This window comes from Ambystoma mexicanum, chromosome 3p (assembly GCF_040938575.1).
Source record: "Ambystoma mexicanum isolate Mex_15411 chromosome 3p, UKY_AmexF1_1, whole genome shotgun sequence".
Lineage (NCBI taxonomy): Eukaryota > Metazoa > Chordata > Amphibia > Caudata > Ambystomatidae > Ambystoma > Ambystoma mexicanum.
Window position 1 is genome coordinate 1,123,988,509 of NC_090925.1, and position 25,902 is coordinate 1,124,014,410.

The 25,902-nt window shown below is 48.2% G+C and overlaps 1 protein-coding gene across 5 annotated transcripts in view; it reads right to left on the reverse strand.

Annotated features, from left to right (window-relative positions):
- Positions 1-25,902, reverse strand: part of RAD50 (RAD50 double strand break repair protein) — a 1,278,308-nt gene that overhangs the window by 675,449 nt on the left and 576,957 nt on the right. For all 5 annotated transcript variants that reach the window (XM_069652502.1, XM_069652503.1, XM_069652505.1 and 2 more), the window contains one exon: positions 10,004-10,210. In XM_069652502.1, the coding sequence (XP_069508603.1) occupies positions 10,004-10,210 (207 nt within the window). The remainder of the gene's footprint in view (positions 1-10,003; positions 10,211-25,902) is intronic.

Genomic DNA, 25,902 nt, shown 5'->3' on the forward strand with positions numbered 1-25,902 from the left:
GCTGTGGTCAGTATGACGCAGAGACCAGTGATTGGTTATTACTACGAAAGACAGATCAGAAACGAAACTGATACTGGTTTTTTCTTTACCGAGGATTCCCAGCCTGACGACGGGGAATATTCATGAGCATGTGAATCCATGCCAGACCCCATGCTGGAGAATTTATTTTTTTCCAAAACTTCTTTTTATTGTTTTTTTACATACAGCTTCCAAATGACATCAAATATTAGAGCTACTTTGAAGCTTCAGTTTCGTAAAACGAACGAAAATAATAACCAAACCAAACATTGTCTCGAACTCTGGGCAGGGAATGAGGGAAAAGAAAGAAGGGGGGCATGGGGGGGAGACACGAGGGAACATCAGTTTTCACAGTAAGCCATGTCGGGAGTCTACTTCTTGCTTCTATTTATTGGGGGGGGGCCTTTCCTTTGGCCCGAGTTTGTCCGGCGACGTTGGAGCTGAATGTTTGTCGGCCGTTAAGCCCAGTCTTGGCCTCAGGAGTTCCCTGTTTCTATCTTGCCTCCTTTCGGTGCTATTAGTCTAATTTCTCCATCCATCAAAGGGTTGGGGTTGTCTTGCCACCCCCGGGAATTGCTGCATGTAATCAAGGAAGGGGGCCCAAATTTGGTGGAATTTGCTTCTGTTGTCGAATCGGATGGCCGTGATTTTCTCTGCTGCCACTATCTCCCAGCATTTGGACCACCACATTGGGATTGACGGGCTCTCTGGGTTTTTCCATAGCTGGGCGATTGATATTTTTGCTGCAGTTAGGAGGTGTGAACAAAGGTCGGCCAGGCGTCCAGTCAGCGGGAATTGGCCTTCGCCTGTCGCCCCCAGTAAGACGATTCCTGGATCCCACGGGATTGCGAGGCCTGTGATTAGTTTAATTTGACCTAGGACACTCCTCCAGAACTGTGCCGCCTTGGGGCAGGCCCATAGTAGGTGGTATAACATGCCTTTATCTGGGCATCCTCTCCAGCAATGCTCCGGGATGGTGGGGTTACTTCTGTTGAGTATCTCTGGGGTTTGGTACCATCTGTAGCACACCTTGAAGGATACTTCCTTATTGGTTATGCATTTGGAACTTTTATGCCCTCGGGACCAAATGCGATCTCTCTGACTATGTCCTTTTCCCATTTTATCATATAGGCCTCTTTCTTGCTTGGGTCCGTTCTGTCGAGCAGCTTATACAGGGTGGATATTTTCCCTCTTTGGGGGCGGGGAGGGCGATGAGCGTTCTCTCTAGGGCTGATGGTTCTCTGCTTCCGTTTTGCCTTACTACTTCGCTTGATAGCCAATACCTGAGCTGTGCGTACCGGAACCTTTCCGTCTCTGGGACCTGGACTTTGGCTTTACAGGCTTCGAAGTTCAGCGGATCACCATTTTCGAAGAAGTCTGCAATGACACTCAGCCCTCCTTCCTTCCATTTGTCAAAGCTGTTCGGGGTGATGCCTGGGGAGAAGTCTGAATTGTCCCAAATGGGGGTGAGCGGGTTAATCGTGGTTCTGCAGTTCCAGTGGCGGGCTGCTTTCTTCCAGCTCGACACTGTTTCTTGTCGCCGTCAGGGGCCCCGCTTTGGCGGGGTAGCCGGGGCTTCTCATATGTAGTATGGATTCTATTGGCGACTGGCACCATTTGTCCTCCATTGTCAGCCAGCGGGGTCGGGCGTCGCTTATTTTCCATGCAAAGGCCTGCGAAAGCAGGGCCGCAAGGCAGTATCTATTAACGTCTGGGATCCATAGGCCGCCCACCGCGGTGCCCCGGAGCATAATACGCCTCTGTATTTGCGGTCTCCAGACATATTTTAGAATGTCTTCCTGCAGCTTTTGGATGGCTTTCTTTTGGATCGTTACTGGGAGGGCTAGGCAGTGGTAAAGCAGTCTTGGGACTAAGTTCATTTTTACGGCTGTAATCCTTCCGAACCATGAGATTTCTTGTTTTTGCCATCTGGCCAGTTCCTTCCGGAGCTCTGTGAATAATGGGCGGAAATTTGTTTTGTAGATTCTTTCCGTTTTGTTTGGCATTTGCACCCTCAAGTAGTTGAGGCTCTGCTTTACCAATGGGATCGAGTAGTTGGCTTCCAGGAAAGCCCTGGGTTTCTTCTGCACATTGATACTCATCGCTGCTGATTTTGTAAAGTTTACCTGAAATCCTGCTGCTTCTCTAAAAGATTCTAATTCCTGCCAGATTGCTTTCATGGATTCTTCCGGTTGGGTGGCTGTTAGTAGAACATCGTCAGCGAATAGGACTACTTTGTAGGACTCACTTAACTATAAGGCTGTGTATTGCCAGATTCAGTCGGATTCTGCATGCAAATGGTTCCATAGAGCGCAAATATGAGTGGTACAGGGGGCAACCCTGCCTAGTACCTCTCGTGATGTTGATTCTCTCCGATTTGGCTCCATTCACCCTGAGTTGCGTGGAGGGGTGCTGGTAGTTAGATAATATCCATTTTGCAAAGTTTTGGGCCGAACTCATAGGGCCTCATTACAACTCTGGCGGTATCCGTGCCCTTATTAAGGGCATGGCTGCTGCCAGAGTTGCATTTTTTCCAGCACCCGCGAATGGGCAAGAACCGGGTCATGCCGAGCTCGGCAGACCCGGTAATTGCCCATTTGCGGGTGCCGAAATCAAGGACCTACCGATCCCCATTCTGCCCCATGGGGCTGAATGGGGATGGGGAGGTCGGATGCACCGGCACATATAGAGTTGTGCCGGTGCATCCGACGTGCTCTGCTCGCGGGTGCCGTTACACCCGGCAGGAAAAACCTGGCGGGTGAAACGGCACCCGCAAGCAGAGCACGTAGTATGGCAGTCCGGGAACTACGGTTCTGGCATGTTTACCGGTACCGTAGTTCCCGGACCACCATGGTTGTAATGAGGCCCATAGTGTCTTAATGTTTCCTTAATGTAGCCTCAGTCCAGCATGTCGAACGTTTTGTGCGCATCGAGTGACATGACTACCAGTACCAACCCCATTCTGTTAGCTGACGTGATTGTGTTTATGGTTCGTCTGATGTTAACTTGTGTGTTGCGGCCCGGGATAAAGCCCGTTTGATTCGGGGTAATTATGTCTGGGAGAATCGGGGTGAGTCTCTTTGCCAGGATTTTTGTGAACAGCTTGGCGTCGTTGTTTAGCAGGGTGATGGGTCTGTATGGGGAGCATTGGGCTCGGTCTTTCCCTGGCTTTGGGATGACAACCGTCATTGATTCTTCCATTGACGGGGTTGTGGATCCCGTCTAGAGGAATGAATTGAATAGGATTGCTAGCTGGGGCGACAGGATGTGGGCGTATTTATTGTAGAATTGGGCTGTAAAGCCGTCTGGTCCCGGTGCCGTGTTTTTCAGGGTGCTAATTGTTTCTCCTACTTCCTCCGTTGTGATTGGGTGTGCCAGTGCTTCCAGGTGGGGGTGCGGTGGAGCTCTTTGGGCGGATGCCAGGTACTTTAGTTGTGCTAGCTTGGTTGTTGGGGGTCCGGACATGATTTCCTTATGGTGTTGCGTCATAAGTTCGAGTATGTCCGCCTTTGTATATCATAGACTGCCATTCCGATCTGCTAGGCATTGGATGTTATTCCGTGAGTGCAGCTTCTTCAGCTTGCGCACCAGTAGGCAGTTTGCCTTGTTGCTATCAATTAGTAAAATTGTTTAGTGTAGGCCAGGGCTGTGGCTGAGCGATCCACCAGGTGCATTTCCAGTTCAGCTTTCGATTTCTTGAGCTCCCGGCCTATTTCTTTGGTTTGGTGCTTTTTAAAAGGTATTCTCCAATTCCGTGACCCTTTTCTCTAGCTTGTCTTGTTGCAATTGGTTGAGTCGCTTGAGCCTTGCCATGAAATTAATCGCTACCCCACGGATCACTGACTTCATGGCATCCCAGATGATTGCCTTTGAGGTGTCGTTGGTCGTGTTCTCTTCAAAGCAATTTTTAAGAGCTTCAGCTATTTCCGTTCTACTGGCCACGTCTGCCAGTGTTAGGTCTTGCAACTTCCAGGGCCATTTCGGCAACTCCGGCATACCCAGGGTCCGCAGGCGCATGGTAACTGGGGCATGGTCTGATATGGCTCTCTGCCCGATTTGAATGTCCTCCACACAGATGGAAGAGCTCGCTGGAGGTCAGTAGCAGGTAAATTCTCGAGTGCTCTCTGTGGACGTGCGACAAGAATGAGTAATCCCTCTCCTTCTTGTTGAGCAGTTTCCATGCATCGATGGTCTCGGTTTCCTGCAAGAACTCTGCCATGGCCAGTGCTTTGGTGTAGTCCTCCCTGGTAGGAGAGAGTGTTTTGTCCACGTCCGGATCTGGCATTAGGTGAATGTGTCCACCGATTAATAGGCGCCCCTTGGAGAATGTCGCCACTACAGGTAGAAGATTGCGGAGAAATCGGTCTTGGGCACTGTTCGGGCAATAAATAGCTGCTAGAGTGATGGGGAGGTCGACTAGGAGGCCTTTCAGTAGTGGTTAACGACCTTCCGGGTCTCTTGATTGTGATCTGGTTTAATGGCAGGTCGCGGCTGAGAAGAATGGCCACCCCTCCCTTTTTTTGGTCAGAGGAGGCCAAGAAGCATTTTGGGTAGTGGAGGAAAGAGATCCGTTTTTCATCAGCCGCTAACAGGTGCGTTTCTTGTAGGCAGACGATGTCTGCTGATAATTAGGAAAGCTTCCGCTCCACCGATTTCCTTTTGCCTGGGGCGTTCATGCCTTGCACGTTCCACATCGTCATGAGGAGTTCCCTATCCATTTAGCTTGTGTGTGGTTGCTTTTTGAGGCATCCCCCCTGGTGTTGTCTGTGTCTTATAGCTTGACTTGTTTCTCTGTAGTTCCCGTTCCCCATAAAGCAGTTTCCAGACTCCCCGTTTCCCCCCCCCTCCTCCCCCAAACAAAAACTTGGTCTTTCTGTCCAGCCTTCGACCAACGGGGCCTACGGCCGGGCCAACACAACCAACTAGGTTGGATGCGATTGCGTCTCTTGTGTTTCCAGTGAAGCAAGTGGTTTTCCCCACAGGGTGGTGTTTGGGCTTCTTTCTGCAGCCTGGAATGCATCGAGGATATTGTTTCTACGGCTCACTAGGATTGGCCTTGTGGGAAGGAGCCCTTTTGTTGGTTAGTTTGGGGGAACCACAGTGCCTCGGGTCCTGATCAAGGCGAAACCCTCTGTTGCAGCGCCTCTTGTCCAACTCGGGAAAGTGGGTGTTAAGGCACCGACGGGTTTTAGCTTGTTCAGTGGTTCCCCTCATCGATTATTAGCCTTCTTGTTCTTGGGAGCCGGACTGCGCACTCTGCGGCGGCTCTCCACTTGGGACCAGGAGTTCAGGGGATCCTGCCTTGCACCCTCTGAGTTAGGCGCCGTTCTGTTGGACTCTTCCTCGTCGGCCTCCGGGTTCATGAAGCTTTCTGCCTCTCTTGGGGAGAAGATCTCCCAGGGTTTTCCTTCTCATGTGAAGGTCAGGGCTCTGGGGAAGCTCCAGCAGTAAGTGATCTTCTTTTCACAGAGCCATTCCGTCATTGGTTTCAGGGCTTTCAGTTTTGCTACTGTTATTGTTGCCAGGTCCTGGTACAGAGATATTGCGGATTCTCTGAAGTGGATTCGGGCTGAGCTCCTGGCTTCCCACATTATTTCTTCTTTGACTCTGTAGAAGTGCACACGGGCTAGGACGTCAGGGGGAGAGGAGGCATTTTGCTTGGCCCGGGTTCTGTTCACCCTGTCGAGTTCCAGAGGGGCATCGTCCGGGAGGGTTATGATGAAGCGGACCAGGTCCTTAACATAGGACCCTAGATCGTCGTCGGAGATTGATGTAGGGATTCCCCTCAGGCAGATGTTGTTGCGTCTCGATCTGTTTTCTGCATCCTCCTGTTTGGCTTCAAGGGCGTCACACCTGGCCTCAAGTGCTGCGATCCTGTCCTTCCCTGCCCCAATATTAAAGTTTTGTTCTTAGATGTTGGTCTCTATTCCTTCTGTTCTAGCCTCGATTTCCCCCACTCTTTTGTCCAGGGTTGAGATTTTACTTTTCACTTCGTCCGCCCCCCTTTGGTATTCCTTGGTGATGGCCGCTAGGAGATCCTGTAGGTCTGCTTTTGTAACTGTTTGCGTTATCAGTTCTGGGGCCGTTTCTCGGTGGGAGCCTGCTGTTGTACCTTCGCTGCACTCCCCTTTATTTGACTTCTCAGCCATCTGCGTTGTTAGTAAAGCTGCAATGTCTGTTTGTTTAATTGGCTTGAGGTTCCTAGACATTTTGCTGCACTCGCTCTGGTTTTTGCAGTGGAGGTCCTGGTCCGATGGAACCCCAGCGGGGCTCGTGTTTGCGTTTCAGACTGCTTTTTTACCCTTGTGGGTTGCCGGATGCAGGGTGGTTTGACAGGGGCAGTTTGGGGGCACACTGAGCTCCTCGGGGGTTTCTTGTTTTCTGGTGCACTCCTGGACCGGTGGCTCCCCTGCCTCACCTCTAAGGGTCGAATGATGCAGTTTGCGAGTTTTGGTCACTGTGGAACAGTGCCTCCTGATTTGTTAGTCAGTCCACTCCACTCTAGTATGGGGTGGGAGCACTTTGCTTGGGGCCCCACCCGGCCTATTCTCGAGAGGGAAGGCCGCTTTAACCTATGTTGTGTCTTATACACTATGGGCTTCCGGGATGTGGCAGCTCCGCTCTCCACCCCGTTGCTTGCCTCGCTGTCCTGTGGGTGGAGTGAGCGCCCACGGTTAGGTCAAAGTTATAGTGCCACCAGGGGTTCTTGACTGGGTCCCCCCAAGATCTCTGTTGCCTGCTGTTGTTCCCCTGTAGTGGGGGTGTCAGTGCAGGATTCCACAGCCAACTGTCTGGTTGCTTCCTCTCCCTGGTGCGGCAGGTGCCGCCTTACCTTCCGCCAAAATTGCAGGTCTCGTGCTTCAGTGGGGGCTTATGGAGGATGAGTCGAGTCCCCGGGCTCTACGACCATTGTCCACCGCTTGGGCTGTCTGTGTCCGTTTCGGGACTGTTCGCTTTCAGGGGGAGTGAGGGTTCCTTTCCCAGAGGTAAGCTACAGGCGGCCCCACGCCGGCAGATTCGGCCGCGAGAGCGGGTCAGATATTAAGAGGCTGCGGGCCGAAGTGTGGGGAGGCAGGGTTCTGGCTTGGCGGGTAGCCAACCGTGTTAAAGTAAGTCACGCTGCTCCTGGGCTCATGCAGGGCTCCGGAGTGTGCTCTCGCCCTCAGGTCTCACAGGCCGCAGTGGGTGCAACAACGTCCGCCTCAGCCTCCGCCTGGGCCAGTGCTGGGTCCAGAGGGGCCGCTCCTGTTGCGGCGGCGCTTCCCACCGCGCCTCCCGCTGTGCTTGACTCAGGGATAGAGTTACCGTTATAGAGAGGGGGATGGACGCTCATTCCAACGTCCCCGCTGGCCTCGCTTCAGAGAGGTAGGCCCCCTGGGCCGGAGCGGATGGTCGGGCCGCAAAGGACCGCACACCTCTGCCTCCGGGAGTGGTGGGGAAGGGGGGCTCTGAGTGAGGAGTACTGTTTGTTGGGTTGAGGGGTGTTGTGCCCCTCCCGGGCCGGGAACTCCAAGGTGCTTGTTGTGGCAGAGCTGGACCAGGGATGACAAACTCGGAGCCTCCTGTTGGGCTGCGTCCAGGAGATGGCGCGACGGGGGGGAACAGGGCCGCTAATGGCCTGTCCCTCCTCGCTTGGTGAATTGGGCAGTCACCTGAAGCCTCAGCCGAAGGGAGTCTGCGCGGGAGGGCGCCGGGTCCAGCCGCTGCTGCTGGCTTTTCTGGCGGCTTGGGAGTTCGGATTGCTGGTCGGAAGGAATTTTGGATTACTGGGAGCCTGCCCCTTGAGCCTCAAAGGTCCCCTAGGATTGGGGGTGCAAGGCTTTGCCGACTGGAACAGGCTTTTCACATTGAGCCATCTGCCATTTTGGGCATGGGACTGGCTGTTTCCTGCTTCACAGCCAGCTCCTCCGTTCTTCGGGTTCCCCTCCACGTCGGACCTCAGAACTCGGTCATTGTTTGCCTTCACACCACCACATTAGAGTGCGCTGCTGATCTTCCAACGAATCGGGCTATCAAAGGGGCATAGTTGTTGGATGCGTGGCCACAGCCGGGAGCTCTCACAGAGCCAGTCCGTCCGCCATGGCTCCAAGCCACGCCCCCCAATATATTGTAATTTTGAAGTGCAGCTGTGATACAAAGTGACATGCATGATGATTTAGATGGTCAATATGTAACAATGAAGATTCCTACATTAAGTGAAATAGCAAACATCAACCTGAAAATGGCACATATACTGCCTGAAATCAGTAACTTGGGTAAGTCTGTTGTGAATGACAAACTGTGGAATAATTGAACATAAAAAAATGTATATAGCAACTATAATGGTAATGGTGAACAGTATGACCATCAATGTTTATCTACAATCCCAAGTGACATTTTATGCCTATCAAGCGAAACTAGTTCTCTGTTAATAGCTAAAGAGGAGTGTATTTATAGGAGTGGTGATAGAGTGACTGTTGATGCAGTCTCTGGCCAGTTGGTACTACAACAGATAGATGAATTTGATAGAGTCCCTACTGAGCAGCTACCAATCACTACTCCTACGACGTCCATTCTCGTAAGTGATGATGAGCTATCAAATAATCTGCGGGTCCGTCTTTGTTACAGGGCTTCTCCGACACGACCATCACCAAACTGCACCTTTGCGTTCACCATATACTCATAGGTGTCCCGCTGCAAAACGGTGCCAGCTAAGGGCTGATTTTGGCGTTTTCTCGGCCTAGGGCTGCTGGAGCTAACAGGCTCACACCTCCATCAGTCACCAGACAGGCCAGACCCCCATGGGGGATATATTTGTGAGATGTAGTTGTACCACTCCTGTTTTATATGCTAAATTGATTTTATTAGAAATAAAGCTTTTAAAAAATGTTTTAAAAAACATACAAGCCCATTTGCTCCACAGAGGTTGCAGGGGGGTCATGTTTAGAGAAGGCTGAACACGGTAGCGAGAAGAGGCTGGAGATACTGAGGAGATTGGAGACGTGGCAGCAGTGGAGTGCAGGTGGTTGTAGTGAGCTAAGCGGGTGAAGGAAGAGGATATAACAGCAGACTGTGAAAAGAGGACGAGGAGGTGGTGAGATACAAGGAGGCGCAAACTGGGACATTTTTATCAAGAGGGGAGAAAGGCACAGGCACTATGGTAGAGACATTAGGAGAAACAGCGAAACAGGACTTGAGAGAAAAGCCATCCTGCCTATTCGTCTGGGAAGGTTGAATTCCACTTTTCATTTAAGTTGGATAACACTGTAACTAATCCCCTAATAGATATCACATATGGCGCGGTGCCATTCTTGGTGTCAGGTGGATGGCTGGCATCACTAAAAACAGGCAAATAACTCTAAATATAAATTATATATGGTGTAAAATTATTCGAAAAAATAAAGGCACGAACTGGCACATGTACCCATGATTAAACTCTAACAGTTTTAGTAATATGTTCAGATCACTGGAGAGCAATCTTTAGGTAAAAATATATCTTAATTTGCATGAATTATTAAGTCAAGCATCGATTACAAAATATGTGTTTTAATGTTCCAATACAGCAAAAGCGCAGTTATCCTGCACCATTTGGAAACCAACTATTCTGGATAATCAAAAATGCTGGTTAACCGAATGTCAGTTTCCCAAGCTAGCTAAAGAAAGAAGTCCAGATAACCAGGCATCCTGGCTGTTTTGCTCGGTTATCCGGCCCCAAAACACTGTTCACCAGTATCTTCTTTACTAGAACAGTTACAATTACGGTCAATGGAGGAGTCAGTTGTAAGAGTGTTCAGGTTAATAAGGTGCCACTTAAAGCTTTTATTGTATAATTTAACTTTCCAACTAAACAGCCCCATGGGAAATGGGAATTATTATTTTACTCCATAAAAACTAATTTTATTTCAAACTTTAAAAAATAAGAAGTACAATACACTACTCCCATTTAAAAATCTTATCTAAAGCCCTGGGCAGTACGATTGTTTTTTAATTGTACTTGAGTACTTACAGTTTTTGCAAGCTCCTGGTCTAATTCATGAAGCCTGTCTGAAGACCCCTCCAGCTGCTGGAGCTCAAATTTTACGCTTTTGAGTTCGTTCTGCCGCTTATTGAGCATGTCTGATTTCAAGTCAATAGTCCTTTCCAGTCCAGTCTTCTGGTCCCTTATTTCATCCATCTGCCTTTGCTTCAATGTTTCCTTTGCTGCGAAATCTCTCTGAACAGGAAAATGCATGCGTTAATATACGAGACAATGCAAACTATTATTACCAGTGTCAGGTTAGCTTGAAATGAAAAACAGTATCCTCTTATAAAAATGTGTGATGCAACTGTATTTTCCCTTGTGGATCACATAGATAATGTACACTTTGTTGACCTGGTGGCTGTGGATTTTGTGTCAAACTTTAGAAGTTTCAAAGGAGACTAATATTACAGATTAAGAACTTTTTTCAGGTGGGCAGAGCGATGTTGACCAGCTTTCTGTGTCCAGATCGGCTCTGCAGGCATTACGAAGTACTGCATACCATACACCATAAGCACAAATACTACACTTACTAGTGGTAAACATTAGACTTACCATTATCTCAAACTCTAATTTCATTGCTATTTTTTTTTTAAACTGAATCAATTTGGTTATCCCCCTTTACAGTTTTTGACAGTTTGAATCATTAAAACATATGCAGTTAATTTTCCTGAATATATTCATCATGTACTTTGTGGCAGTCCACATCATTTATATGGGGGGAGAGAGGGAAACTGAATCACAGGTGACTTGCTTGTTCTGGCTGCTATCCAATATGCACCCAGGAGAGTGTAAAGAGTGGGATTTCCTGAGATCAATGTCCACTGACAGACGTGGGACCAGTCATTACCTTTATCATGGGACTGTTTCCTTGTTGGCTATACCCATCTGCTTCCCTGAGCTCAGCTGGAACCTTGCATGGGGACCTTGGTGCTCGTTTCTACAGAGTCATTTGTTTACGTCCCAGCCTATTTGGACAACAGCCGCTGTAGGCAAGACTGAAACCGAACTCCAAAACTCACCAATGCACCAGCCATTACTGTACCAAATTCTCTGCAACTAGCACATGATTAATTGTTCCCAGGTTATGTCCCTGTAGTTCGTTCCATCTGCAGGGATCCCTTGAGTCAGAGAGTAGAGTGGTTTTGACATCACCCTTTACCACTGATGATGTGTGTGGCACAGCGAGTTTTGGCAGCAGTAGAATTCATCTAATTCGTTTGATCGAATTTTGCCCAAAATATATGTGGGGGATGGGTTTAGGCTAATAAATACTGTAGGGGTGTTAAGGGTAAGAGGTGCGGGGAGTCTCCCCCCACATATATTCGTAGCAAAATCGTGCAGTAAAAAAAGTATAATAATTCAATGAATAATTTTTGATGAAAATCACATTGAACTGTTTTGTGCTTGCTCCCTCTTAATTTAGCTCTCCTTGGACTGCTGGTTCTCAAACACTGGGCTGAAAACTCTTCTTAGTGGTCCCTTATGGCTAGGTGCCCCTTCTGTTGCACCTTTTGGGTAAAACATGAACTTTCCTGACTTTTCCCTAAAACCGCAGTAAACCTATGGATTTGCCACTGTTAAGAAGGATTTCCAAAATTAGCCCTGGTGGGAAGATTTAGGGAGGTCACCCTATGTATGGTAAACAGGGAAGACACAGAGAGGTTAGCCAAAACCCAATAAAGATAAGGTAGCTGAGCAATCAAGGCTTGCTCTCAGGAATGTGTGAGAGCGGTCTATGGCTAGAATGAGCCCACACATGGCAACACCAATAATTCAGGTTAAACAGTAATATGACATGCATTACTTACCGTAATAGCATTTATGATGGTTGTATCTACTTAGATTCACATGCTGTGCATATAGTCCGACATCTAGTGGTAACAGCTGGGTATTGCATCTTGTCTTTCGAGGATCGAAAGGGGACGTCGACATGGGTGTGTCTGTTAAACTATCCCTAAAGTGACGGTGTACCCAAAATTCCTCACGCATCGAACGTCCCTACGATTGTATTTTTTATGCCGTGAGGGAATCTTACGACTATCGTGAGAGAAGAAGTAGTAAGATGTCTATGTTCCTTCCATCTGAGCGGGGAGGAAGGGTGGGCCATTGTGAATCTAAAAAGATACCATCATCAGAAATGCTATTACGGTAAGTAATGCATGTCTTCTGATGCTTGTGAATCTGCTTAGAATAACACGCTGTGCATGGGGTAGTGAGCAGTCCCGGAGTTGGTGGTGGGATGCGAGAAGGAACAGTAGTGAAAAGATGTCTTAGTACTGCTTGTCCCACCTGTGAATCAGACCTACAGTGAGTGTCCAGGCAATAGTGTGTTGTAAAGGTGTGTACAGAACTCCAGGCTGCCGCTTTGCAAATGGACTCGAGAGGGACATTTGCAATAAATGCTATGGAAGCCCCAGTGCCCCGAGTAGAGTGTGCTCTAGGCTTGAAGGGCAGATCTCTCTTGGCAATAGTGTAACAGAGTGTGATGCAATTGACAATCAACCTAGAGATGGCTGATTTAGAGACAGTATCCCCTTCTCTACCAGCTGCCACTGAAACGAAAAACGGGTTCGTTTTCCTTAGTGGTCTAGATCTTTCCAGGTAATGTGCAGGCTTCTTTCAGCCACGTTAGTGGGGTTTTGGAAGAAAGTTGGTAGTTCGATTGACTGGTTCACATGGAACTTGGAAATAAATGTGGGCGCAAACCGAGGACGAGTGCGCAGAACCACCTTATCTCTGAATAGAAAGGGCCTGCAGTTCACTGACTCCCCTGATTGAAGTAACTGCCACTAGGAAGGCGATTTTTTAAGTAAGAGCTTTGAGACTTGCTTTATGCATTGGTTCAAAAGGAGACCCCATACGTCTGGTTAATACCACATTTAGGTCCCATCGGGGAGCCGGGTTAGAAATGGGGGGATGCATTTTCTTCACCCCTTCCATGAAAGCTTTAATAACTGGGATCTTTCACCACAACACTTTCTGTTGGGGTGTGGTATAGGCTGAGAGTTCAGCTAAGTGAACCTTCAGGGAATTAAATACCAGACAGGAGTCTAGTAGGTGAGTCAGGTATAACACAATATGAGTGGGAGAGCAGTCAATTGTATTGATGCCCTTGGAATTGTACCAGATGACAAAGTGTTTCCATTTATTGAAGTAGCAATGTCTGGTGTTAGGTTTTCTTGCTTCCCTAAGTATATCCATGCATCTCTGAGGGAGTTGGAGATGCCCGAACTCTATGATGTCAAGAGCCAGGCCGCTAAATTGGGAGTCTGCGGGCATGGATGAAGTGTTTCCCCCTTGTCCTGAGATAGCATGTTGTATGGGCAAGGTAGTTTAATCGGAGGAGAGAGAGCCATCTCCATCAGATGGGAGAACCAGGGCTGGCATGCCCACATCGGGACCACCAGTATCATGGTGACTGGTTCCTGGTGCAACCTGTGCACTATCTTGTTGAGAAGGAGAGTCAGGGGGGGAAAAGCCTAAACACATTTCCCTGACAATGTTATATAGAGACCGCTCCCCTTGGATCGGTTTTGAGGGTACCTGAAGGCGTAATCTGGGCATTGTGAGTTCTCCAGAGTTGCGAACAAGTCGATCTCTGGGAAGCCCTATTCTGCGAAAACGTCGGAGACTATGGCCCTCATTCCGAGTTTGGAGGTAGCCATGGCGCTATTTGCGTCATGGCTGCCTCCAAAACCGGGTCCGACTCTGGTTTGGTGAGATGGGGACATACCGGTCCATTCCGATCTTGGAGGGATCGGTAAGTCCCCATCTACCAAACCATTCCCCATTCCCATTTGATCCCCCATAGGGCTCAATGGGAATGGGGAGGGTGCAAATAACGGCCCGGCGCATGCCAAGGCCGTTATTTGCGCCCTGGTCCCCTAACGGGAACCTTAAGGTACGTTTGGTCCGACCAAACGTACCTTACTGGTCCCGTTGGGGGACCTCGGAATAAGGCGCAAAGGGATTACCGGCACCAATGTCCTTAACGGTGCCCGGTATCCCTTTGCGCCCAGGTCGGAATGAGGCCCTATGTCTTCGTGTAGTCGCCATTCGTACTCCAAGGGTAACGGGAAGTCTCTGCTGAGCACGTCTGACAGGAGATTGAGTTCCCATGGAACGTGTTGAGACAATAGAAACAGCTTGTGTTTGAGAGCCCACTTCCAAATGTTCTGAGACAGTATGGACAGCCCTGGAGGGTGAGTGCCCCCTTGTTTGTTCAGGTAGTACATGGCAGTGGTGCTGTCTGTGGGGATCAGTACTGTCTTTCCCTGCAAATGTGTCAGAAAGGCATTCAGTGCTTTGAATACTGCTAGCAGCTCCAACAGGTTTATGTGGTTAGATGCTATTGCTGGGGACCAAAAGCAGTGCGCTGTCTGTTGAAGGAGGTGAGCCTCCCACCCCGTGAGAGATGCGTCCGTCGTGAGAGTGGCTTCTACTGCGGGGGTGGTGAAGGTGTTCCCCTTCAAGAGGTTTTCCCTCGACCATCACTGCAGAGAGAGACTGAGGGCTGCCGAGACAACCACTAGATCGTCCCATTGTCCGCTGTCCTGACACCACTGGCTGTTGGGCCACTCTTGCATGAGACGCATGTACAAACGTGCATGAGGAACCAAGTAAATGCAGGATTCCATCATCCCTAACAGTCGCATGACCTTGCATACCGTCACCTCTGAACTGGCTACATACCGAGGGATCTGAAACAGCATGTTTTGAACCCTCTCATTGGAGGGGAAGACGAGGCCGTCTTCTGTCCGAATTAGAGTCCCCAGAAACTGCTTTATTTGGCTGGGGTCTAGGGTGGATTTCTTCTCGTTGATGGAGAATCCGTACAAGTCCCCTGTTCTGAGCCAGTCATCGAGGTAAGGATAAACTGGGATGGATTCCCTGTGCAGGTGTGCTGCTGCAACTGTCAGTACCTTTGCAAATACCCTTGGGGCTGAGGCAATGCCGAAGGGAAGGACCTTGAACTGATAGTGTTTGTCCTTTATCATGAACCTTAGGGATTTCCTGTGTGCCGGCAACATTGAAATATGAAAGTATGCATCTTTCATGTCCAATGTTGCCATGTAATCCTCCTGAGTTAGTAAAGGAGTTGCCTCTTGCAATGTTACCATTCAAAACTTTTGTGGTTTGACAAATTTGTTCGCTGGGTGCAAGTCTAGCACAAGGCGCATGGTGAAATCCTTTTTGGGTACAAGGAAGTACACTGAATAAATACCCTTGTTTACCTGTAGAACGGGGATGACTTCGATTGATTGAGCCCTTTTCCTGCAGGATCTCCATCTCTTGCAGCAGGATCTTCAGGTGTTCCGGAGTTAGACGCCTGGATCTTGGAGGTCTGTATCGAGGTGGCTGGCTGAACTCGATGCAATAACCGTGGGTGACCATCTTGAGCACCCATTGGTCTCTGGTAATCCCTCCCATGCGTGCAGGAATGATGTTATATGTCCCTCGACCGGGGAGGCATGGGAGGGGACCCGGACGTGAGCATCATTTCTGACCGGAGGCCGGTGAGCCTCTAGGGGTGGCGTTGTGACCCCCACCTTTCCTACAGCGTTGTCCTCTGGGTGGATAAGGGCTTGTGGAGACATACCCATGTCCTGAGGACCAATTGTTGCCTGAGCCATATTGGTTGTGTGGGGAACGGGAGTAGGATGGTCCACGAATCAACGCTAGATCCCTTGTTGACCATGCCTCTGAAATCGCCGACATCACATGCAACCAACTAGACTTCCTAGTTGTCACTGAGACATGGCTCCACAAAGCAGCCGGACCTGCCCTTACTCTAGCTGTCCCAGCCAACTTTACCATCATTATGAAAGACAGAGAAACATCCAAAGGGGGTAGCCTAGCCTTCATCTGCAAATCAGACATATCTATCAAAGAGACAGAACCCATGTCACTTACATCAGCAGAGTTACTCTCAGTCAAACTGGGGATATCTCCTTCACGTACCATCACCATACATGCAATCTACAGACCTCCAGGACCACTACGATCATTCGATGAAGACATAACGACCCTTCTGAACACCAACGCTAAACCTGGATCCCAAATCCTCATACTTGTTGACTTTAATTTGGGCCTCAATGACCATGAAGACCCTAATGCCACTATTTTAGCAAAACCCATTGCTAAAGCTGGCCTTACTATCAGGAAAACTGGACCCACTCACACAAAAGGTCTGGGTTACAGATATCAATTGCACCTCTTGCATCACTGACACTGAACCTTGTGTCTGTACACACCACTTCCTGATCTCATTCACTATCCAAGATAGCCCCCAAACAAACGCAAGCTAAGCCTTTGGCTCCACCAGCTCTAACCAGATGCAAAATAACATAACTGTCGCTAACCTCCTACCTCTGATTCAATCTATCACTAATCCTACCCATCTCTCTATTGATCCCACAGAACTGGTTGACCTGTATAACACTATCAACGCAGCCATAGACACTATCGCTCCACTAAAACTGAGCAAAGAAAAACCCATTGCTCACCTGAATACCTGGTTTACCCCGGGTCTAAAAGCCTTTCGCAAAGAAAAAAGACAGGCAGAAACTAGCTGGAAAAAGAACCAGTCGATCCAGAACAAAAATATTCTCACCTACCCTACAGACAGATACAAAAAAGAAATCATACAAACAAAAAAAGCACTAGAGAAATCTTCTTTATACTTAGAGAATTACAATCCCCGATTGCCCCTAACGACTCGTGCACCAAAAACAAAATTTAGTACACTAACATACAAAACGCCCTATGCAACAAAATCGCCATGCTCCATGATAAAATACTAGCCAAAAAAACAACGCTTCATAAGATCGCTCTTGCAACCCACAAAGCCATCTTGCAAGAACGTGCTAACAACCAAACCACCCATTCAATTTAAATTCAGGTCAATCTCAACTACTAAAGCCGAAATCATCATTAGATCACTCAAGCCCTCCCAGTGTCTTGGGGATACATGCCCAGCACCCATTATTAAGGAAGCCGCAAAGGACCTAGCTCCTTTCGTTACCACCTTCATTAACTCCTCGTTTAAACCTTGTTCTATTCCCACCAATCTCAAAGATGTTTAGGTACTACCCCTTCTAAAAAAAAAACAACTTGGAACCTAGCGTCCCAACCAACTACAGGCCAATTACGACAATACCATTTCTCCTCAAAATCTTAGACAGAGCCGCCCAGATTCAATGCTATCTGGAGATCAATAACCTATTAGGCACCCGACAATCTGGTTTCCGGGCAAGACATGGAACCGAGATGGCCCTCCTCGATCTTAAGAACCAACTGGTTGACCGAAAAGACAAAGGAGAAATCTCCATTCTCCTACTTTTAGACCTCTCCGCCGCATTCGATTTGGTTGACCATAAAGTCTTATGCAACCACCACAAATCTCCTGCCAATATCTCTAAAGAGGCCTCTTCATGGATAAACTCTTTCTTAGACAATAGAACTGTAAGAGTCTTCTTGCCCTCCTCATCTGCAGATCCAGTATCCATCACATGCAGCGTCCCGCAGGGGTCTTGCCTCTCCCCCACTTTGTATAATATATTTACAAAGCCTCTCTTTGATATACTTGACAATCTGGGTGTCTCATACACTAATTATGCTGCAGACAACCAGATCCTCATCTCTATTCAGGGAGACGACCAAGATGTAGGACTTATCAATAAAATCTACCAAATTATACAAACTTGGCTGGCCACCCACGGTCTATGTCTTAATGATGAAAATACCGAACTCCTAATCATAGGGTCCACCAACAGACTGTGCAAACTCCCCCCACCAATACAATTCCATCGCTATTGACGGTATCCAGATTAAAGTCGCTAAGGAAGTCAACCTCTCGGCAATCATCCTCAACAAGCAAGTATATGCCACAGCCTCAGCAACCAGCTACACATGCAAACTGATCTATGCACGTAAACCATGTCTGACCACTGATAGCTGCATTCCGATTGCATGGGCACTAATCCTATATAAATCGGAATACTGCAATGCACTTTACTTGGGCACCAGTAATCACAATAGTAACAAACTCCAAAATCTCCAAGACAATGCTCTAATAACTGCCCTATGCATCCCTAAAGGTCACCATATCTCTGACGAAAGATGCTCTATCAACTGGCTAGCCATTAAAGACAGAATCAAGCTCAAAACACTTAACCCGACATACAAATGCCTCAATAACAAGGTACCCATTTACCTGAGAGAGAGATTCACCAAACATACTTCAGAAAAAACCTATTAGACAGGCACATTCTAATATATTAGAATCCCTAACTTTAAACTTAAAAAAAAACAGGAGGATCCAGCTTTCCAGTCTTGGCAGCACATCTCTGGAACTCATTACCAGACACTTTAAGAGCATTATTCTCCCTCCCCTCCTTCAAGACTAACGTCAAACAATGGCTACACGCTAATGACCACTGACCTCCTCACCCATGAACTGTATACATTGTATTTACTGTATGTATATTTGTGTACTTATCCTGCACACTCATATGCCTGTAAAGTATCTCTGTATATTGTCTTATACTGTATTTTTATCTTCTCATATGTACCTGTAACCTAAATATGTACCTGTAACTTACATTTCTGGAAGCAGTCAGATGCCTGATGGCCTGGTGCGCTCTATAAATAAACAATACAATACGAAAGGAGCAGCTAGAACCTCCCCCTCTCTGTTGGAAGGGTCTTTGAGTGATCTGATTCAAAGTCTTTAAAGTCTCATGTTCCTTCTTGGCCGTTTCCAGTGCCTCATCAATGGCCTTGCCAAATAAGTTTGAGTCTTCTACAGGTTTGTTGATCAACGATGCCCATGTCTCTGGTTTGAAACACAAGTTTTTCAACCAGGCGTGGCGTTTTAATGGGGTACCATGAGCCAAGATTCTCCCTGCCATCTCAGCAGCATCCAAAGTGTTCTTGACGATGTTGTGGTTTACCTGCTTACCCTCTGAAACAATTGAAAGCAGACAAGAACGCACTGGTTCAGGGACCTCTTGTAGGCCCTCCTGTAGCAGGTTCCATTGAACGTCAGAACAGCTGGGAAACAGCGTGGTGTTGTTGGCTCTGCGGGTAGACTATACTGCTGCAGTAGTGACTCTCTTCCCAAGAGCATACAACTTTTTACAGTCTTTGTCCGGCGGAGCCTCGCCTGTGGACAAGGGGACCCCTGCCCTTTTTCTTGTAGTCTTAACCACAAGAGAATCTGGGATGGCATGACCGCTAATATATAGGGGGTCAGAGGGTGAGGGGTGAACATTTTTCCACCCGAGGGTTCACAGCCCTAGTCTGAGAGGGCGTTACCAAGGAAGGGGCAATGCGCCTTTGATGGAATTGAGTAAAGGGATAGCCTGGCCTGCAGTAGACTTCCCCTTTAATACGTCTCCACGAAGTCTGAATCTAACACCGCCTCTTGCGTGGCTATTTGGAAGTGTTCGGCTGCCTTCTTCAGAATGGCGTTAAACGCCACCTGGTCATCAACAGGTGAAGCCTGACGTAGAGGAGGGGAGGAGGTAGGGTCCATACATATGGTATCAGGGTCCGGGGTATGGGTGGGTGACAGCCAGGGTGGGTCATCCCCCTGCTTGTCATCCCTCCAACCCTGTGTTATCCACAAAGGGATCATCCTCCTGCAAGTAAGGGTCAAGGGGCTCTTCTTGATCTGTAAGGTCAAAATCTCCTCATGAAGAGGGCAGGATGTCTTCTGAAATCTGGGCACTGTAGGATAAAGGTTGTCTTCCCTAGGCCTCTTAGCAGTGAACCTCTCAGAACAGTCCACAAATCTAGCCTATCTGTCCATACACTCTTCAAATATTTCTCTGGTCCATGGAGAAGAGCCAGATGTGTCCAGAGGGGTAAAGGGCTCCTGCTGGGGATCCCCTAGCCTAGAACGCCGAGATTTATCAAGGAGGGCTTTCAGAATAATCCTCCCACCCTTCCGGGCATTCAGACATGTCTTTCAATGGGTCTTTAAGACTTTTTACTGGCTGCCGAAATGATCTTAGCGAGACTTTCGCTAAAGTTTGGCGTTACCGGAAGGGGTTTAGGCTGTTTAGACAGTTGTGTTACAGACTTTGACGCAACCATAGCTTTATGCATCAGCGCGCTCTTAGGAGGCGTCTCAACGCTCTTGTGAGATTTAGTGCTGGCGCCCTTGCTTGTAGATTGCCCGGACACATGCTGCAGACGCGGTTGCAGGGAGGGCTACCGATCACGCAAATCGGCGGGTGCCTTTGAGAAACTTGAATTACCCGTTAGCCCCTTGGACCGCTTCGACTGATCCGCCGAAGCGGTACCGTGAGTTGCGCGTTTGGTCCTAAGGGTATTGTGTGCGTCCCTGTCACCAGGGTGTACCTTCCCCATAGCAGGACTATCGTCATGCCTGGTGGGGCTGGGGAAGGATGCCATGGAGCGCATGCACTCCGATGTGAGGTCAATGGCAGCCGGATTGAAGCAATGGCCGTCGCTCAGCTCCTCATCACTTTCGGCGACTGCTGCGGTGGGGGAGCTACACTCTGCCTGCGACATGGCGTAGGCCGCCCACCGCTTTACTCGACGCTCCTTGATCGTCTTTGGACGCAGAAGTAGGCAGTGCTTACAGGACGCCTCGTAGTGATTGAGGGGAAGACACTTAATTGCACCTACGGTGCTTGTCTTTCCAGAGGTATTTTCCCTTACAGGAAGGGCAACATTTAAATGGTGTCCTGTCCATTGGTCAGGTGTGTGACAGCGATGGCAAAACCAAAAGGGCAAAGAGAGGGGAGAAGGAAAGACATTCTTGAAAAGAATAGAAAACCCTCCAGGCTCCAGTCTCCCTACTGTATAGGCCGGCCAGAAGGACTGCCACACGATCGGCAGCACTCACCGGAGCATCAGCCATCGAAGTTTGTTCTTTGCTGTCTTAGGCAGTGGTTTAGGAAGTAATCGTCGAAGAGGGGACGATAATAAACTACCGGAGGTCATGAAATAACAATTTTGCAATAAATAGGAGCTCCGCGTAAGGCGACTAGCTAGCTGGGCGGAAAAAAACAATCGAAGGGACCTCGACGCGTGAGGGAATTTCGGTACACTACACGTCACGTTAGGGATAGTGTTACAGGCACGCCCATGTTGACGTCCCCTTTCGATCCTCGAAAGACAAGATGCAATACTCTGCGGTTACCACTAGATGTCGGACTATATGCACAGCATAGGATTCTAAGCAGATTCACAAGCATCAGAAATAACAATACAGTTAGTTATTCATTAGGGTTTTAGGTAAGTTGAGCTATAGGTAGGTAGGTAGTATGCACTTAAAAACAGTCCATGTTAGGTTTCTGCAGCTTCAGTGTTTTGTTTTACAAAATGGAATACTTAGTGAATTTAATAATAGAATAGTATGTAGGCACATTGCTTAATATTCACTTTTCTCACTTCAAGTAAGTTAAGGTCAAGTATTGTCTCACAAAACCATAGAGAACATATATAAACATTCACCATTAAAAGAATAGAATTATTTATGAATTACCAGTGCAACACAGGTGAGTAGTCACCTGCAAGGAAAATTAGCGAAATCAGCACAAGAACAGTTTCTCTCAAACTTAAATCCAACCCTAAAATGGTATGGGGCCTTGTGCCCAAATGTCACAAGTTCCTATGTACAGCTTCTTCAGGTAAGGTAATTCAGAAATGCTGCAGTGGGCTGCCATGGTGCTTTAAGAACGTTTTCAAATTTAAGAAAGTATTTAGAAGAGTTCAGGTAAGTGCTCAACTCAATCCTAATCACTAGGGTAGGACTAGTAAAGGATCCTTAACCCAGGATCCACCAACAGATGTCAGGTCAGAGTAAGTTGGGGTCAAGACATTACGCATAGGGCACCCTATAAAGCAACATGTGTTTAGACTTCCTGGCTAGGGATGTTCCGGATTCCACTTGTGAAGGGTCCGGACTTTGTTCTCTGTTCTTGTTCCCATCGTGAGGGTTGTTTAGAAAGAAGGATAGTTTGTTTCTTGGGATTTCATTTCGGTCGGTCAAGGTGCACAGCAATCTGTTCCGGAGAGCTTCCAGTTGAAGACCCAAACGAAGACAAAGGACGACTTCTGTGGGAGAGACAGCCACAGGACACAAAGAAGACTAGGTACAACGAAGGTCACCACAGTCAAGCGGCAACAGACGATCTTACAGCGGCAAACACAGAAGCGGCCCCAGTACAGCTTCCCTTGGAGTGAGACAGCTGAAAATGCAGGAGCAGGTGACATGTGGAAAAAGCTGGAGATCTGCAAAGTTCCAGGGCACTGCTCGGAACGGTGACAGCTGCTGTAAGTTAGCCAAGGAGAGAGAGCTGGTCAGTCCACTGGTTGGTCCAGGGACACTTCTGAAGCATCTGAAGGCACAGATCCTTGAGCAGGGGTAGAAACGGGTTGTTCCCACTGGTCCAGGAGTTGAAGCACCAATGAGGGTCTTCTGAGATCAGACCGTTGAGCAGGGATCCACCAGGCCAATCACTGGAGTTGATGCTGGTCATGTCGTCAGCGGGCCGCTCATCTTCGTAGTAGTCTTGGCTCTAACATTGATCTGCGGAACAGTATCAGGAGTCCCCCTTTTATCCAAGATTTAGGCTCAGAGCATGCCCCAGCCCATCATGGTAAGGATCTGCAACATTCAAACAGTGCAGGGTTGTTCAATCATGGACCACCACTGGTCATCACATCTACCTAGCGACAGACATGCAGGCACCTAAGGTTGTGGATTGGCACTAGACAGTCCTAGTGCCATCATTTGGCTCACACACAAAGTTCTTTAGCCCACGAAAGCAGCAGCTTTCCACTGGAAAGGGATTTCCATATAAAGCATTTCCTGGCCTGAGGAGGAAGGAAGAAGGCCAAACAAAATTATGCTAAAGAACAAATGAAAAAGCTTGTGCCACGGCCATGTTAGGGAGCTAGACACCTTTAGAAGCCATTTACGGTAAATGCTTATGAGCAAGAATAAAAACAAATAAACACGGCCCCAATCATGAAGCTGACACCAGATTGCCATAGGCACATTGTCAAACAGCCTCGAGTTTGGTGGATCTCTGTGGTAATACCACCAAGCACCACCAAAAGGTATAACCATTACAACCATGACCAGCAGGATTACCACCGGATTACAAGTGATGGTAGGCTGTGTTAATCCCTGTTAATTGGAGTCCCCAGGACTCCATGGGCATGTCGGTGGTATTACCACCAGCAGTATTACCACCGATATGGCCGTTTTGGGGGGTTAAGGCAGAGGAATTGCCTCCAGCAGAATGTTGGAGGTGTTTCTTCTGGCTTACCTCCAAACCTGTAGTTCAGCGGTGTGGTAGGGCGGCAGTAATGTAGTGGTAACTTATCACTGCATTACTACATTTTTTACCACACCGCCCGACTAGTAATGAGGTTCATAGTAACCAAAAAGCCATTAAATAAAAAGTTACAAGGAATACAAAGTATCCTAACTGCATTTCACTGTAAGGTGAAGTGTGCAATTGTAAAAATACATATAGAGACATAGGGCCTCATTACGAGTCCAGCGGTAACCGAGGCGGTAAAACCACCTGGTTACCGCCGGACTCGTATTACCATTCCTCCTCCGTGACTCCCGGAAATACCAGGGCATTATGACCCTGGTGTCCCGGGAATTCCGGAGGCGGAATTCGGTAAATCCCCATTCCCATTGACTCACATAGGACTCAATGGGAATGGGGAAGTGGAAACACCGGCACCATCTCATGATGGTGCCGGTGTTTCCACGTCTGCCTGCAGGCGGGCGGTGTTAAACCCCCCAGGTCAGAGCTGGCGGGAACATCACCTCACGCCTGCAGGAGTCGGGATCGGGCGGTCCGGAAACAACAGTGGTGGTGGGTTTACCGCCACCGTTATTTCCGGACCGCCTGAATTGTAATGAGGCCCATAGTCTCTCAGTACTGACCGTCTTAGGGACCTGCCAGTTTCCCTATAACAATGAGCAAAACAGGCAAGGGAAGTAAAGCAGAAGGCTTTACTGACTACCAAGGACAGGGTTCAAAACTAGCAAAAGGAATGTGGGTTGCATCGGAATCTATGAAGGAAAAGGTGCAAAAAGAAAATCGTTCCTAACAGGCACCTTTGTTTTCTATTGGAGAACTTCTGGAAACTTCTTAAACCCCTTCAAAATAACTCACAAAGGACTGAAATTGATTTCATTGGTATGCCATTGGACCCTGGAGTTGTTAGAGCAAATAATGTGAATTTAATAGCGATTTATTAGAGATCAGAGTTAAACAAATCCCACTGGAAATGGCTACACGGTTTATTTTTAGGGGTGAAGTGGGACCTACTTGAACCCATTATTGTATTTCTAATTTTACTAAATGTCTGCTGGCCATTTGAGCGTGTCTTATATTGTTCTAAGCCATTCCCTTCTTTTCAGCGATTTGTTAGGGAGATGTATCATGTTTATGCATCATCCCCTCTCCTAGTGAAACACCCAGCACTTTTGCTTGACTTCTGGACCTTTTTCTTTCAATCCTGATTGAGTGGAGCCTTTTTTTCACTCATTCATTCTTGTGGGCTCTGCCTTTTGAACTCTATTCTTTGTATTCTACCTGTACTATGGAATCTGTCTGCTCCATAGCTCTTAAAGGCATCTGTGTTTTTAGTACTGCAGCTCACAGCTCCTTATGGGCAGTGTTGCTGGGGACCCTTAGGGTCCTCCTTTAAGATTATGTTTCTATATCCTCAAGTAACTACAGTTCTTAATGATAGAGAGATACTTAGTATCTCTCCCAAAATTCTATAGTTTGAGAGATTGGCACACACCATCTTCAGTGGAGTGCCAAAGGGATACTTAGTATCCCCCTTCTCTCTGCTCCTGTGACTTTTTAGTCACATAGACAATCACCTAGTTATGGCTGGTGGCAGTGGACGTGTTCTACCAACTATCATGTATTTTTTATACCGCAGGCTATGTCCATAGCCCCGGCAGTGTACAATAGGGGCACCCAAGTACCAGCTTGGGGCCTGCCTTCTTTTTTCGCTATTACTAGCGTGGTTGTTCTTGGTTAGCAGAAGGGGAGGTCTGTGTGTGTGTGTTGTCCCAATGGCGGGTACCAGTAGGTATCCCCACCTAGGCTCCAGGGTGTCTGGGCAGGCAGGAAGTGGGAGTTGTCCACCCCTCTGTCCTTTGTCTGCCAGAGTGCCTAAATAGGTCCAGCTCCCACAGGGGGTCTAGATGTCCTGATTGGACAGCCAAACGCCCCTTTCTGTAAAATGCTAAGGGAGATTACAGAGGAGTGTGTGCTGAAACTGTATAAAAGGTGAGGATTCTGGAGTGTAAAGCAAGTCCACCACAGGAAACAGAAGTAACCGAAGAAGACAATGACCAGAGACGCCTGCAGTCCCTGTGCAAGACCGTGAAGCCACCACTGCTGTCCTGACCCGTTTTCTATGCGACAGAAGAGCTCTGAATAGGACAACTCCTTCCCTTTGGCTGGTGGGAACAACCAGTCCCAAAACTAACTTCGAAACAAGCCACCTCCCAAGGGCCTAGGAGCTTACTGAGCTAATGAACCCCAATACCAGGAGACCTGCCGCCCATTTCGAGTGCATCATCGAGTGCAAGGCCAGATCCGCCTACATTTTTGCTGAACCCGTTAGGACACTCCAGAGATCCGATCCAACTCGCCCAGACCCCCTCACCAGAGTGTGGGACTGCAGGAAGCGAAGAAGATTGACCAGACGATCCGCGTCCTTTGTTGGTGCTGCGGAAAAGGCGTCAAAACCGCAGGGTGAACCAAGAAGTTTCTCAAAGTCGTGCTACAGGCCCTCCCTCGAGACTGCTGCTGAGAGACACCGTCCATTGTCCTGCCTTTCTCCAGACCAAGGAA